This window comes from Saccostrea echinata, unplaced genomic scaffold (assembly GCF_033153115.1).
Source record: "Saccostrea echinata isolate AGI-Se365-2 ecotype Australia unplaced genomic scaffold, CSIRO_AGI_Sech_v1 ptg000054l, whole genome shotgun sequence".
Lineage (NCBI taxonomy): Eukaryota > Metazoa > Mollusca > Bivalvia > Ostreida > Ostreidae > Saccostrea > Saccostrea echinata.
Window position 1 is genome coordinate 15,855,084 of NW_026889803.1, and position 15,897 is coordinate 15,870,980.

The window sequence follows — 15,897 nt, forward strand, 5'->3', positions numbered from 1 at the left end:
TCGCAAAGTTTTCAGTCAGACACCCCCCTCCATCCCCTCAAAATATAAATGTAATGAATGTTGATTCAAATTTAATTATAAAATACTAATATCCATTACACTGTATACGAGGGGTGATCAAAAAGTTCGCGAACTATCTCTATATTTACAAAATCACAATTCAGATTAGAATAAAATTTGGCAAACATACTCTATAAATAGCAGGTGTTATATAATGCTTTGCTCCGTGTTTGTGACGTCACAATGTGTAAATGACGTCAGTATGTAGGTGACTTGTGACAAAAAATGGTTGACTCAGTCGTACTCGAGTAACGAACGACTGTAAAGTTTAACGTACATCTTGGAAATTCCTTTGCAGTAGAATATAGTAATTTTTACAAGGTTTATGAAGACAAAAGACTTACCAGAAGTTCAATCATTAATTGGATTGATTGTTTTAGTGAAGGCAGGGAGATGGTTAGAAATAATGTTTGTTCTGTTGCCCAGCAAAAGCAAGCCGGGGAAAAGATGTGTCCTTAGTTGAGCAATTTGTCATAAAAGAACGCTAAGTTACAATTAGAAAAATAATTGAATATCTTAACAATAATATAATTATTAAATCCCTAAAATATCGTTTACTTTAGACTTCGAACATATGAGATATGATAAAAAGAGGTCGTCCATACTTTATCCACATTGGATAAATGACGCTCCCGAGACAGAGGACTCGGGTTTTGATGATCACCATGCTAATTTTGGGAAGGATGTCCGTATCGACCCATCCTATTCCCGAGATTTGGACATTTCTGACAGATGGACTGTTCTTGTTATAAAAAATAACTCGCATGGTAAGAAATATAAGACTCTGAAAAATCTTTAGCTCTTGTGAACAGAACGCCACGGAGCATGTCACGTGACCGCCTTGATCACGTGATTCGCGTATGGGCAGAACAATGGCAGATGTGCATTATAATCAGAGAGGTCTACTTTAAAAAATAATGAGCACTGAAACCTCATTTTATTAAGGAAGTAATTCAATTAGTTCGCGAACTTTTTGATCACTACTCGTATATTTCTTTTGTTAATTGATAGAAACGAACCGTGAGCATAAAGTCACATGTACAATATGTATTTTTTGTGCAATTATCAATATCGGACAATAAAAACTTTACGAGCTCTTGACCACCCCCCCCCCCCCCCCCCCACACACAGACATTTTTTATCAGACATCGATCTTTTAATCTCGTCCCTATATGTTTGTATTCTTGCATCGCATGTCTAAAATTTATGTTTTGACATCTCATGGTCAATTTTATTAAAGTTTTTTCTGCTCAAAATAAATTATCACGTTTTTATTAATTATTTTCAACTTTAGTTAAAACTTCCATGCTCTTTGCGCATATGGCCGTAACACTCTTCGCTTGTTTTAAAATTCTTCATACATCTCCAGCAAGTATGGCTTTTGCAATCGCGACACTGCATGTACTGACATCCACCATTTTTCTCAATTCCAGCGAAACAGACTGGACATAACTTCCTGTTCTTTGGGTCTCGTCGCATCCATTCTCCAAGTCTTGACTCATCATTTCCGTTTTCCATCTGGTACATGGCACACGATATTCCGCTATGATATTCAACGTGGCATTTGTTGCACATACTAGTTCTACATACACAGCAAACTATTCTCCCACCCACTTTACTGACTTTGTATACCATTGGACAGTCTGGAGTTATGCAGTATCGAACTTTGTCTTTGTTTTCTGTAACAAAACTGGACACAGACGAATTCAGGATATTTTGAAAACGACAGAATCCATGTTTTGTCATATTCACAAAATCTTTCCATGCCCAAAGCATACCGCAGTCAATATGAACACATTTGAGTGGAAATTCTTTGCTTCGGATCGCAGATTCTATGTGCATTTTTATACAATCTCCGCAGTACGGATGTCCGCATGATTCCAGTCTGTATATTTCGCTGTCGGCTATTTCGCATAAACATATACCGCATTCCGGTTGATCACTTACTAAAGTTGCAGTATTTTTTCGCAAACGCTCAGTAATTTCTTCAATGCTTTGGACAGCCTTGTCAACTGCTTCATCTGATCCTAACATTTTTATTCTATGATTCTTGTGATCAAGCTCCACCGTTGACAAACCGGACTCCTTCTTCAGGCCACTAAGGTCTACACTGTGCATCAATACAACTGTCTTCATCAAACCTGGTGGTTTGGATTCCCCTTTTAAATCAATTACACGAAACTTTGACGAAGACATTTTTTCAACATACTTTCTTACCTTTTCTATAGCTATTCTTCGGTTTTCACTTTGACCATGCACAGAAACGGATGTATTTCTATGATCTAACAAAATAAGTGTACTGGTCTTTCTCATAACTTTTTCGACCTTTTCTTGACCGTCCGAGGTGAACAGATACCGAAGTGCTGGTATTTTTTCCAAGTCAATCGTCTCTCCTTGAAGCATTCTCTGTACTTTATTTCTTGTGTGCACCATACTTTCAATGCAATCTGCATCAATATCTATCATATAGTTTCCGTTTTTGAGTACAGTTACAGTAAGTTGCCGTCCACTGTCTTCATTCTGTATTTTTTTACGGTATTTTTCAAGATTTTCCTCCACTCGTTTGTAGACTGGTGCTAAAACGAAGATTCGAGTATGAATTTCTGGTGTGATAGTGACTGGATCATTTCCAATGGATATTCTATTGTGTAGCCTTGAACATGCCTCAAATCCTTCCTCTGGGTTTTTGAATGTCACAAAAGCCTCGTAAGTGTAAGCAGCAGGGTGGGGCTCAATGACAGTAACAGTAAAGCTATTTTTCTCAATATCAGTTTCCTGTGTAAACTGACTCTCTAGTCTGGTTTTCAGACTGTACAACATTTCTGGTGTTGTATTTACTCTTTCCCGTATAACAACAATTTTTACAATGTCATTTTCTGAAATGTCAAAGGTATTCAGAAAACTTTCACGCAAAACATCTTCATCAACAAGTTCACCTAAGCCTGCTACATGCAATTCTTTATCTGGATTATTTTTACTTCGCATTACCTTTACTCGTTTCCCTCCAACTAAAAGATTGTTGAACAATTTTGATCTTATAACCTCGTCCATTTTGTCTCTGTGATGTATTTCAACAAACCCATATCCTTTTGACTTTCTTCTACGCCAAGTTAGCCTTGCCTTGAGTAGATCAGCTTCCTCACTTTTCCCAATCCCTTTTGGTGGTTTTGCAGAAATTTCAAATGTTCTTTTACGTGTTGCCATCACTGCAGTTTTAGCGAATTCTGATTTTTCATATACGATCTGGCCAAGATATTTGGGATTATTGTTGTTTGGAGATTTAGGTATGAATGATCGGATGGATCCAAAGTTTTCGAACCAGTGCACCATTTCGTCGTCAGAATTGAAGGCTTCTGCATCACCAAATATAAACACATTTTTGTATTCATCCTGATATAACAGGTCATGGATTTGCCCCCCTGCTCCAATGGAGATCCTTACACTTTGAAACTCTGGAAGCAATGGATGTTCGACTGTTTCATTCCTTACTTTTTCTCTGATAGGATTAATTGCTGATTGCAAGGTCTGAAAGGAAATATCTTGGTCATCGATTGGCGCATAAATTGAAATCTCTCCCCTATCACGATTTGCATCAACCACAAACACAGAATCCTTGCATTTCAACGCTAGATTTTCTTGCATTGCTTTTACTTTGCTGTATCTTGGACCAACAAATTCTCTATGAACTTGAACACCAACATATTCCGTTAACACTTGTGTAACCTTTCGCCTTTCTACGTCACCAATGTCAAAGTCCAGAGAACCATCTTCCAGTGCTTCCTCAACATCTTCATCCGCTACAGCTGTAATATTTAGGGCAAAATCACGTGAGGTTTGCATCACTCTCTCGACAATAACCCAGTTAGGGTAAGAAGCAAGAGACTGAAATGCAGATGATGGATGTACAATTACCTGTTGTCCTTTGTCTATAAAGAAGTAGCCAGCTTTTTCATGCCCAAGAAAATAGCAAACGTTGCATTGGAATGATTTAAACAATAGTTTCTGCAAAATTCTATCCCCATCTGCAGCATCTGTAAATTTATGTTCTATGTTAATGGAAAGGTCTCTCTTAAGAGTATATAAAAGTTCCTCTGTGGCATCATCAATGTTTCTCATAGCTTTTCCATTAATTGAATTATCTCTGCACCATTTACCTCTCTGCCTTGCGGGAACTCTGTGCCATTCTTTGAAAACACTAAGGTTTGTAAAGTGGTCTCCATACTTATGACAAAATTGGATTTTCAGCTTGTCTGATAATTCTTTCTGTGACGCTGTGCCCCCTCGATAAAACAAAGATCCTGGCACTGTGCAGGAGGCTGCTATAATGATTCCCTCCAAGCCAACATTGCGATCTATGGCGTCATGCACAAGAACCCCTAGACTTGGTTCAAATGGAAGTTTTGCAATCCACCTTCCTAAAGGGGATATTTTTCCATTTTCGATAGCTCCAAGTTTATTAAGGTGTTGGAAAGCGTTTTCCATTGAAACTTTCTCTGGAGCTTGTACAAAGTCAAATTCTAATGGATCAACATCCAGTTGTAAAAGCTTAAGAATAGCATGACCCAAGTGTATCTTTAGGATTTCTGGTATAGATGTTGGATACATGTTGTTGTAATCTTCCTTAGAATAAAGTCTATAACATTTACCAGGCCCGGTTCTTCCAGCCCTTCCTTTCCTCTGGTCAGCAGAACTTTTGGTAACTTTCACAACACGCAGTGCACTTATTTTCTTCCTTGGGTCATACGATAACTCTTTAACAGCTCCGGTATCAACTACATATTTTACACCAGGTATTGTCACTGATGTTTCAGCTACATTTGTAGCAAGCACAATTTTTCTTTTTCCCTTAGGAGATTCCCTAAATACCAAATTCTGTTCTTCAGTATGAAGTTTACCATGTAAAGGTAAAATCCAATGATCTTTTTTTCCTCTTAATAAAACATTTATTTTTTCCGCACACTGCTCAATTTCGACTTGGGATGTTAAAAAGACTAAAATATCACCAGGCGGTTCTGTTCTGTGGATTTCTGCTGCTTTTTCGATAGCTCTAATTTCATAGTTATCAGCCACATCAGCATCAGTTGACATGGATAACCATTCAATATCAACAGGAAACATTCTTCCAGAAACTCTTAAGACCGGACAAATATCAGGTCCACCAAAATACTGCACAAACACATCTGGATCTATTGTTGCAGAAGTGACTACAACACGAAGTTCTGGTCGCTGTGGTAAACACTTTTTTATCATTCCCAGCAAGAGATCAGTATAAACACTCCTTTCGTGAGCTTCATCAATCACAACACAGGAGAAATCCATTAGCAAGGGATCTTTGAGACACTCATTCAAAAGCATGTGGTCAGTCATGTACAACATTTTAGACTGATTGCTCAGCTTTGATTTCATTCCAGCTTGATAACCCACAAGGTGGCCCACTTTTGTCTTCAACTCGAATGCCACTCTTTCAGCAAGGCTTATTGCTGCTACTTTTCGTGGCTGTGTACAAATGATTTTTCCAAGGGAACTTAATTCTGACTCAAATATGTACTGGGTTATTTGAGTACTTTTTCCAGATCCAGTTTCTCCCAGAATGATAGATACCTGGTTTTCAAGAATTGTGTTGACAATTTTGGTTCTCTTTGCATAAATATGCAATGCCTGTTCTAGTCTTGTGCATTCAATTTCGAATCTCTTCATTAAGTTATCGATTTCCTTCTGCTCAACGTGTTGTGCTTCAAAGGACTCTATTTTCTGTATAACTTTTGACAAACATGACTGAAATTCACTTTGCTGTTGATTCAGCTCTCTGCTTTTATCATTTAACGCTTTTCTTTGTGCTTCTCTTTGTTCATGAAGAGATAAATCAATGAATTTTTTCTTCTTCCTTGAAGATGTAGAGACCTTGTTTAAGTTTTGCGTTTCTTTCTCAAACTTTTTGATTTTTTCTTGGTGACTTTTCAATACTTTTACAATCTTTTCTCTCATGTTTTGCAATTTCTTGTTAATGTCCATTACCATCGTCTTTGGCTTCTCTTCTTCAGGAGTTTCTTTCTTAAATTGGTAATCAAAACCCAATTTTTTATCATTTTCTTTCAAGCATCTTTCAAATGTCATTGCATCTGCATCGGTTTTAAAATCAATAACAACAGTCGTTGTCTTGTTTATGGAATTGGTTTCAAAAGTTTTAACCCGAAATTTAACATCTGACACAATACCAATGAGATGTGACCATAAATCATTTTCAACTTCTAATTTCTTAGAAATTATCAAAATGCGATTCAGAGCGTCCTTGTTGCAATTCTGACCAAAATTACTATGTGCAAGATGTACAGATAATTTTTCTCTTGGTGTTAAACTACACTTTCCCCCCTTACATCCTCCGTATTTATCCGTGTCTCCAGTTGTATTGTCCCTCTCTTTATCTTCTTTTACTCTTCCATGTGCCTCAGGTTCGTCCACAAGTTTATACATATTGTCTCTCTTTGACTCTTCAATCAAAACACCATCTTTCAAAGATTCAGTGCTCTGTTTTGAAATTCGCTTCTGCTTTGCCATATTCTCTGAAAAATTCAATCGCTGTGATATTTCTTCAACTTTTGCTTTCAAAATTGTATTTTGCATACAAGGCCTTTTTATTGTCATTTCAGATTTTGCACCTGTTTCGTCAATACGTCGGCCATATTCTTTCGTTTCCAAATTCGAAAATTTGGTCTTCTGTTCATCATTGGCACTGTTGGAAGTTAATGTGCCTTTAGATGCCCCTTTTCTCTTTTCGAGCTGTTTCGATTTAGTTTCCTTTATCTCTTCAATATTAGGTGCTATTCTTTTTGTGCTGACATGTTGAACAACGGCCGCTTTTTTAGATGATACTTGATATTTTGCAGAAGTTGGACTTCCATTAATTTTTGATACCTCCTCGTCATAATATCGATTGTATACAACTTGATCTACATTTGCCTGAGCATTCCCTTTTGGTGGATTAACGATTATTTGCATTTTTTTATCTGTACATTCTTCTCCCCTGCTGTCATTATGTTTGGTGTCATTTTCTTTAATTTCATTGCAAGTATTATCGATTATTCCAGCTTTCTGGAAGCTGTCATATCCAACACTATCATTGCCTAGTCTTGGTTCTTTTTCTTTCAACAAAATAGAATTTGGACGCTGGTCAATTTTTGTGGCAGAAACCTGTTTTTGTTTTGACTCCTTTTTATGTGCTGGAATATCCTTTCGTCTTGCAGACATTGTATGCCCATTTCCTTTTATACTTTCTTTTTGTTCACCGGAGGTTTCCATTTTTGTTTTACATTTTTTATTTGTATCCTCTTTACGATGGGTTGGTTGATTTGGCCTCAGATCAGAGTTATGTTCAAATACACAACCTGTGGATGCAGTTTTGCAAGAAATGATAGATTTGCTTGTGTTTTTCTCACCATGTTGTTTGACTTTTGTTTCCATTCGATTTCCAGAATCAACATTCGTTTTAATTTTGCCTTTATCCTGAATGATATTTTTTTCCTTCTGAGTTGGTATTTTCACCACAGCAGTGTTTCCACTTATTTTTGAAGCACCATCACAACTCTGACCACAATCTGGATGTGCCACATTTATCAGCGATTTTCCTGGTTTGTCATCACTCTTTCTTAAGTGTGATTTTTCTTCTCCATTTATTTCTGCCTTTTTGCATTTCTTGTCTATATCTTTATTTTCTCCAGCAGAAACCTTCATTTTTTCATCCTGTTGAAAACTGTTGTGTGCAGAATATTTACTGCTGTCTTTTGACTCTTTTCTCATAGTATGAGAACATGTTACAGCCCTCTCTCCAGGAAATTGCATGGTTTTTAATTTATATTCATCTTGTGAAACACTAGAAACCCTGTATTTACCATTTGTTAAATTGACTTTTGATTCACAGAGACTTTGAATTCCTCTTAAAGTTTTAATTTTTGTTTCCTCACTCCGTTGGATCAATTGATCTGTTTTCAACTTAGAGAACTCGTTAGTTTTACATGCACTGTTACATTGTTCTTGAGTTTTTGATGGATTACTCTCTTTAGACTGCTTCACATTTTGCTTCAGATTTCCCCCCATTGTAGCAATTGGGTTTTTGGTGTGTTCATTTTGAATCAAATCTGCTTTTTCTTCTGTATTTTCAACTTTCGTACAAGCATGCCATTTTTCGATCTCTGAATCTACTTTTCCACTACAATTTTCAACACATACATCTTCTCTATGGTTTGTTTGAAAGTTCTTTCTGAATTGCTGAGGACTTTTTTTTGTTTGGTTTTCAATAGACTGTTCCTCTTCTTCCTTCATATCTCGAAACATGAATATTCTTTTATTTGCTTTACTGCTTCCACTAGGCAATGCCTTGGTCTTCGTGTAATATCCAGAATTGTCACTGCTTTGGTTTGATTCTTCTGAATAGTTTATATCTGCTTGTTGAACGATTTTATCTATTGCACTCTTTTGCCTCCCATCATTTTGTGAGACTTCAAATGGGTCAGAAGAGATACTGTTTTTGCTTAGCTCCAGGTTCTCATTTTGATTCAATAGGTTTTGCTCTTTCATATCACTCTCTAATTTTACTTCCCAAGTACGAGGGGCTAGTGGTTTCCTTTTCAAACTAGACAGTGGAAAATGAGGAATATCGGTTGCATTGTCAGACAATGTGGTAAATGTACCATTTTCATTTGGTTTTAGGCCTTTATTTTCCTTAATGTCATTAAAAGCAACTATTGTTTTTGTGCCTCCAGGTTGAATGGATGATGTATTTTCCAGCTCATTTCTTTCTTTATGCACGTCAGATTTACCTAAAACATCTTCCGTATGGCATTTTTGACCATATGTATTCTGCACAAAGATTGTCTGAGATGTAGGTTTAGGTGATTTAAAACTCATTTCTCTTTGGTTTTCCATAGAGGGATCTTCTTTCTTCACTTCTCCAAAATCTGAATTTCTAACATATTTGGAGCTTAAACTTGGCATGGCACTATCATTTTGCATACTGAAGACAGGATTTTTTTGACTACATTTTGCAGGAAGTTCACTTTCATATTTTTTATCCACCAATGAAACATTTTTTAATCTCGAGATTCCATTTGAAGGCAAGTAATATTGATGGGATGGTAAGTTTGAGACCTCTCTCCAGGGGTTGTCATCGTAGTTCTCAACATCTGTCACTTTCAAACCTCCTCTCGAAAAATTTTGGAATGCAGGAATTGAAGGATTCAAGCAAGTTTTTGTATCTTTCCTTATAGATGTTGGATATACCTCATGATCTAATTCAGAAATATTCTCAGCGTCCGTTGCTTGTTTTTTTGGTAGTAGTGCTATTTCATTGTTTGTGAGTTCTCCTTCCCACGATGTACAAGAAGGATTCTCTTGTGATTTAATAGCATTCATTTCTTTTGGTGGGGGTGATGACGATATTTTCAGATGCGCATTATTTGATTTATAAGAATAAAAATCCTCTCTTACAGTTGCCAGATGATTCATGTTAGGCCTCTCTGTGGTCCCAGTTGCTACTCTCTCCACTCTTTCGATAACTTTGCCTTCTGGCTTGGTCTCCTTCTTTTTTGTGGAACTTTGACCCATTCTTTATATTCTATAATAAATTAAACATAATTAGACATAAAAGTAATTTCAAATAGAATAAGGTCTTAATATACGAGGGTTGTAAGAAAAGTTTGCAAACACATTGATTTCTCGGAAAATTTATTGTTTACTTCGAAGAATGGCCTATGTTTGATTAAGTTCTTATCTTTTGTTTATACGTATGTGAAAAGTCTGGTTCATTTAGTAGAATTTTGAAAATATACAATGACTTTCATTGTGTGGTCATAGGACTCAGGGAACAATCACTTGACGTTTTTTGAGGTTAGTTGACGTGACAACCTAATTCCAAACCTGTCAAGCTTTTTCACAGTTCTAAATATCTTTCATTTCTATAGACTTTTCATGTCTTTTTTTTCTACTTAAAAATTGAATAACTACATGTTACCTTTTTTTGGCGTATTGGATATGTGAGATCTGAAAAATCAATGTCTACGCAGATAAGCAATCAGGTATGGAAACAATGCATATTCCATACTCGCAACGTCCATGCGATAAGCGGGGAATTGAGGTATCACAGGAGTTGATCATCAAAAATGTCAATCCTTCCATTCTAACAACTATGTAATGTGAACTTGCGAAAAAGTGACACGCTCCATGAAGCATATAAATTTTTATCTTTATAATATAGCTGTATAAGTTTTAAAGATCATAAGAAAACATCAAAGTTTTGCATATTTATTGGGAAATACATATAGTTTTTTATCTACAATTTTACTTGTTTCATTCAAATACCGCACTCACAATAGAATTTGTCCGCGAACTTTCCTAACAACCATTTTAAATGACAATGTAAAATCACAGCAATTGCATTATCCCAAATATAAGTCAGACACTTTGGGTATGGACCCCTCCCCCGTTTCCAATTTTGTTCTTCTTTTTAAATCGGGGATCGACACACTTTTTCCCCATTTGTGTACGTATTACATGTTATCGACAATGTATCTTTTTTTTTTCTTTTTGAGTTTTTTGAAAAAGTATCTCGTTAGTGACCGATAGATTTAAAACTGGAAAGAAGCGGGGGAGGGTGGATGTCGATCCGTACCCCAAGTGCCCGTGAAATAACTTCTTGTAATGTAAGATTTACCTAACTTAATGACGGTCGGCTGAATAAATACATATACAATACACTTTGAAACATGAACACGGCAAGTTGAGTCAAAGATAGACATTTGTCATTTCCAATCAGTAAATGCTTTAAATGTTAACATAAAATGTAATAAATACAGTTTTTAGTTAAATATCTCTAGTTGGACAGATTTTCATTTTTCACCTATTATCTATGTACTTTTCCTGTCAAAAACTTTTTATTGTTGTTTTTTTAATCATTTGAACTCATCAATATATAAAGATCTCAGAGTGCATGAGACACCTCGATTCTACCTATTATGTAGAGGTAGAAAAACAGGATTATATATAACTCTACATGAAAGCATCCTGTCTAAAGTTTTTTGGAATGTATCAAAAACAGAACTTTAGACAAGGAAATATACACTTTTTAAGCAAGAATAAAACGAAAATCTTAATGGAGACTATATTTGCTCCCTTAATATATAAAATTAATAATCAAGAGCTTGAAACACTTTTGAAAGGCCAACGCAGCCTCCAGACTTCCACCTGGTCGGCCAATCATTTTTCAATGTGGCACGACAAAGGAAAATATGGGTAACTACTATGACGAATTGTCTTGTGCGTATTGTTAATAAATCAAAATTCATACATCAAAGACACGTCTAATTATATACAAAAGTCTTTCTAATACATCCATAAATTTTATCCTGGATGTGACCTATGATGTGACCAGCACGTAAATCAACAATGAATTTTATTAATTAATTACTACAACCTGTCGAAAAAGCATATCTAAAAGACAATACTAATCTAGAATTACCTCGATTTCCAATTCTGCTAGAACATTAAGCTTATCACTTTCGAGTTACCTGTTTTATGTATCTACATTTCATATCACATGAGGGAATTTTAATAATTTTCGTGGTGGAAATTGTCAATTTTTTTAATTGCACATGTACCTATAACATTACCAATTTAGTTGTAATTTGTCAACAAAAACTGACAAAAACGCTGTACAAAATGACAATAATCTTTATCAAAAGTGGCGGCCGCTGTCGGCCATCGTACTTTTCAGCATAAAATGTAAACATTAATATGCTGTTTGCTGTGTGATGAAAAAGAATTTATTTCATTACACTTTATGCTTCAGTTTTGAAATTTTAACTTTAAATCTTTTTTGAAAAAATCATTCAATATGCTTTTTTATTCATTATCGAGATAAGTATTTGGTGGGCAATTTACTTCACAAATTCTTTGTCCATAACTTACAGACCCCCAGAATTGTCTGTATTTAGTTGTTAAAATCATTCAACCCAAGCAAGTTCAACTACTAGTATACTGTACATGTATATACAAAAGCTCAAGCAAAGACAGACATTTAGAAAGGTGTCCAAAACACTGATATGCAACCTAAGCGCCAAATGGTATTGTCCTCTACAAAAAATTAGAATTTTTATGCCCCCGGATCAAAAGATCCCGGAGATATATTGTTTCTGTCCTGTCTGTCTGTCTGTCTGCTGTCAACTTTAACCTAGCCCATAACTATTGAGCTGTCAAGGGTAAGGCTTTAATATTTGACATGAGTGTTCATTATGACAAGACCTTTCCATTGGTACAGAAATTTTTGATCATGTGACCTCAACTGTGACCTTTGACCTACATTTGAAAAACTTTAACATTGGCCATAACTATTGTACTGTAATCTACGTCCCACTCCAGAATTATGTTACCATCGGGGGCATAGTGTTTCACAAACACATTTTGTTCAATTTAAATTTGTATATGACATATACAAATTTAAATTGAAAAATTCTAATTTGTCTAAGGACAGTATTATAGATATTTTTCTCTGTAATTTGGTAGTGGAAATAATACATATTATGATAATTTATTGTATTGCAATAACTTATTTCATGCTTAGAATGTTGACACATGATTTTGAATACAAAATACAATGAGTAGATTTTTTCTGAACATTGCATATATACTAAATGTACGAGCGGGAAGCAGTGAGAAAATGGAATCCTAATTTAGATACAATAGAACATAAATTTTTTTCAGATGTAACGGACTAATGAAGTATTATTCTTTTCATCTGATCAAACTGGTTTCCGCTCCCCTCCCCTTTCCCAGGTACAATTAAATCGGTTGGACAATATTTCAGATGTCTGTTTGGAAGAAAAAGGGAGAAATTTATGTTAATGGATTTTTTTCTCCGATTGTATTTCAAACTACATTGACATAGTATTAATATGTAAGTGTCCCTCAAAGTTTCTGGGGTTTTAATATCCAATCTTCGAATCTTACGATTTTTTGAGTGACTAATTTTACAATTTCCTATGATTTAAACTTTTGACTTGAGACTTAATGATTTGAACTATATATTTTAAGATTTCATACTAAATATAAACAATTCTTAGGTTTTAAAAAGCACACAAATATTACCATTAAAAAATCAATTGACTTTCATATAACTTTTAGCCAAAATATTGTCGATATGACTTTAGATCAAAGAAAAATAAAGTTATCATCTGAAAAATGTTATTTGCAATGAATGAATTTATTACCTTTGTCCTTTTGACCTCAATATCAATAGGGGTTTTGTTTAGGCCATAAGGAATTGTGATTTATAATTTCATTACAAAAGCTCAAAGACATTTTAAACGATAATGCCTGGAAACGAAAATATTACACACAAACAGAACGAATGAATTAATGACTTTGTGACCTCTTCTTTGGGGTCTTCTTCACGTCATAGGTAGTTGTGATATTAAATTTTATTTGAAGGAAGCTCAAAGAAAACTAAAGTTATCACCTGGAAAATGTTATTTGTAATGTATGATTTTTTTTATCTTGACCTTTGATTTTAAAATCAAAAGGGATCTTCCTTAAACTATAAGGAGTTGTGAAATAAAATTTCCTTGCAAAGTTCAAAGACTTTTAAAGATATGATAGGAAACGAATTCATACATTCTCTGTGTGTTATATATAAACAGAATGTATGAATTTATGACCTTGTCCTTTGACCTCAAAATCGATAGGGTCTACTTAAGGTCATATGGAGTTGTGGTATAAAATTATCATCCGGAAACGAAAGTGTTACACACAGACAAAAATACAGACAGACAGACGGAAGGACATACGAACGGACAGACAGATCCAAATTAAGGAGGAATGTCACAACAAAATTTTATTTCATAGACATTTAAGGCATCCCTGATAAGTAGTGGTTTCAGCATTAAAAGGCCAATATTAGCTCTTAATTATTTGAAAAGAATTTTTTCCCTATTTTTCATAGAAAATCAAAAAAAAATGTTTTGTTTGCAAATAAGATACTTTGGGGTTAAAATTTTGCTGTTAATAAATGCATAATATGAATGGCTTTTTAAATAAAAAATTATTTATGAAAATAAAACGCATAATTTGGGAATATTTTTTAAACATATGGTCAAAATCTTCATAAAACTAGTCACAACTAGGGAGAATATGTTAGACAATCATATTTTAAACAGAAATTGAATTGAAATTGCGAAATTTTTGAGAAGTCATTTTTTAAAATTTTGGCCAATCCCGATCAAAATTAAACTGATTCCAACCAGAATTTTGTAATAATTGGAAATAGTTAACATTTTCACTAGAATACTAGTTTGTTTAGGTGTAATACAGGTTAAAAAGTAATTGAACTTGATAATCAAATAGAATTCTTAGTGGTAAATACAAAAAGAAGGCAGTAAATTATCATTTTATTTATTTTGTGTTAATTTTGATCGGGATCGGTTTAATTTTGATCGGGATTGGTCCAAATATTAAAATAATTATTTTCCCTAAAATTTCTCAATTTCATTTCAATTTCTTTTTAAAATATGATTGACTAACATATTCTCCCTAGTTGTCACTAGTTTTATGAAGATTTTAACCATAGGTTTAAAAAAAAATATTCTCAAATTATGTGTTTTATTTTCATAAATATTTTTTTATTTAAAAAATTTAAATGTCTATCCAGCCTTTATTAACATATTTTATTAGACATTCATATTATGCATTTAATAAAGGCAAATTTTAAACCATAAATCATCTTATTTGCAAATAAAACATTTTTTTAATTTTCTCTGAAAAAAAGCAAAAAAATTCTTTAAAATAATTAAAACCTAATATCGGTCTTTGAATGCTGAAACCATAGTTTAAAAGGGATTTCTTAAAGATCTATTAAATAAAATTTTGGTGTGGCATTCCTCCTTAATATCCCCACTTTCAGTGAAAGCGGGGGACAAAATGTTCTCGGGCAAAATGCGTTTTGTCGACCCCTCGAACCAAACTGTTTCCCTTTGGCCTAACGGCCTCAGGTAAACAGTTTGGTTCTTGGGTCCGACAATGTCAATAAATAATATGCATTTCTCAGTCTGAATCGATAATAAAACAAACCTCACCGTAGGATACATGAATACAAAATAAGCAGGATAAACGTAATGATTCATATCCTAAAGAGTTTTTGTAATGATTTTAAACTCAACTGAAAAAGGAATATAAAGAAATATTTACTTTTTGTTTCCTGTGACTTGTGGAGAACAGTTTCCTACATATGTTTACGTCAGCACTCCTAAGGTTGTTTAAATATCCTACCTCAATAAACAGGTGATCTGTTTACACTAATGGGTCTTGCAACAGTCTGATAACTTCCTGCATGGGTTGCACCTTGATTATCTATTTTTCCATTCATGGAAAATAATTTACTTTCACTTTCCTTTCCGACTTCCAAATTTGGCGGGAAAAACTCACTTGAAATCTTTTTCTAGGAAGTTATATGCCTAACATCGCTTTTTTAAAAACATTAATTCTGATCCAAACTGAAAATTAAGATTGGTATCTGTGCTTTATAATAATTAAAACCTGAAAACAAATCTGGGCTTCGAAGTTGACTTCACGTGCATTTGAACACAAATATATTTTTATTTCAAATAGAGAATAATTATTTCGGATTTCGTTTAATTTTGGATCTTAAAGCATGTTTAACTGTTTATTCTTAAGGTCATACTGTGCTTATGCATTCAAAACAAAAAATACCGAGTACAAAACCATGAAAAGGAAAATTAAGAACCAATAAATTAGTCATGGGGTTCTTCATGATGTAGATACTGCCCAAATGAATCTCAC

The 15,897-nt window shown here is 34.3% G+C and overlaps 2 protein-coding genes across 2 annotated transcripts in view; one reads left to right on the forward strand and one right to left on the reverse strand.

Annotated features, from left to right (window-relative positions):
* The window catches only part of LOC133171732 (twisted gastrulation protein homolog 1-A-like), a 403,867-nt gene that overhangs the window by 247,502 nt on the left and 140,468 nt on the right, over positions 1 to 15,897 (forward strand). The window lies entirely within an intron of this gene.
* On the reverse strand, positions 1,317 to 9,657 carry LOC133204660 (uncharacterized). Its single transcript, XM_061340407.1, has one exon. The coding sequence runs from the start codon at positions 9,655 to 9,657 to the stop codon at positions 1,351 to 1,353; it is 8,307 nt and encodes a 2,768-aa protein (XP_061196391.1). The 3' UTR covers positions 1,317 to 1,350.

Coding starts and splice junctions, on each gene's coding strand:
- LOC133204660 (XM_061340407.1), bottom strand. CDS start 9,657: ATGGGTCAAAGTTCCACAAAAAAGAAGGAGACCAAGCCAGAAGGCAAA.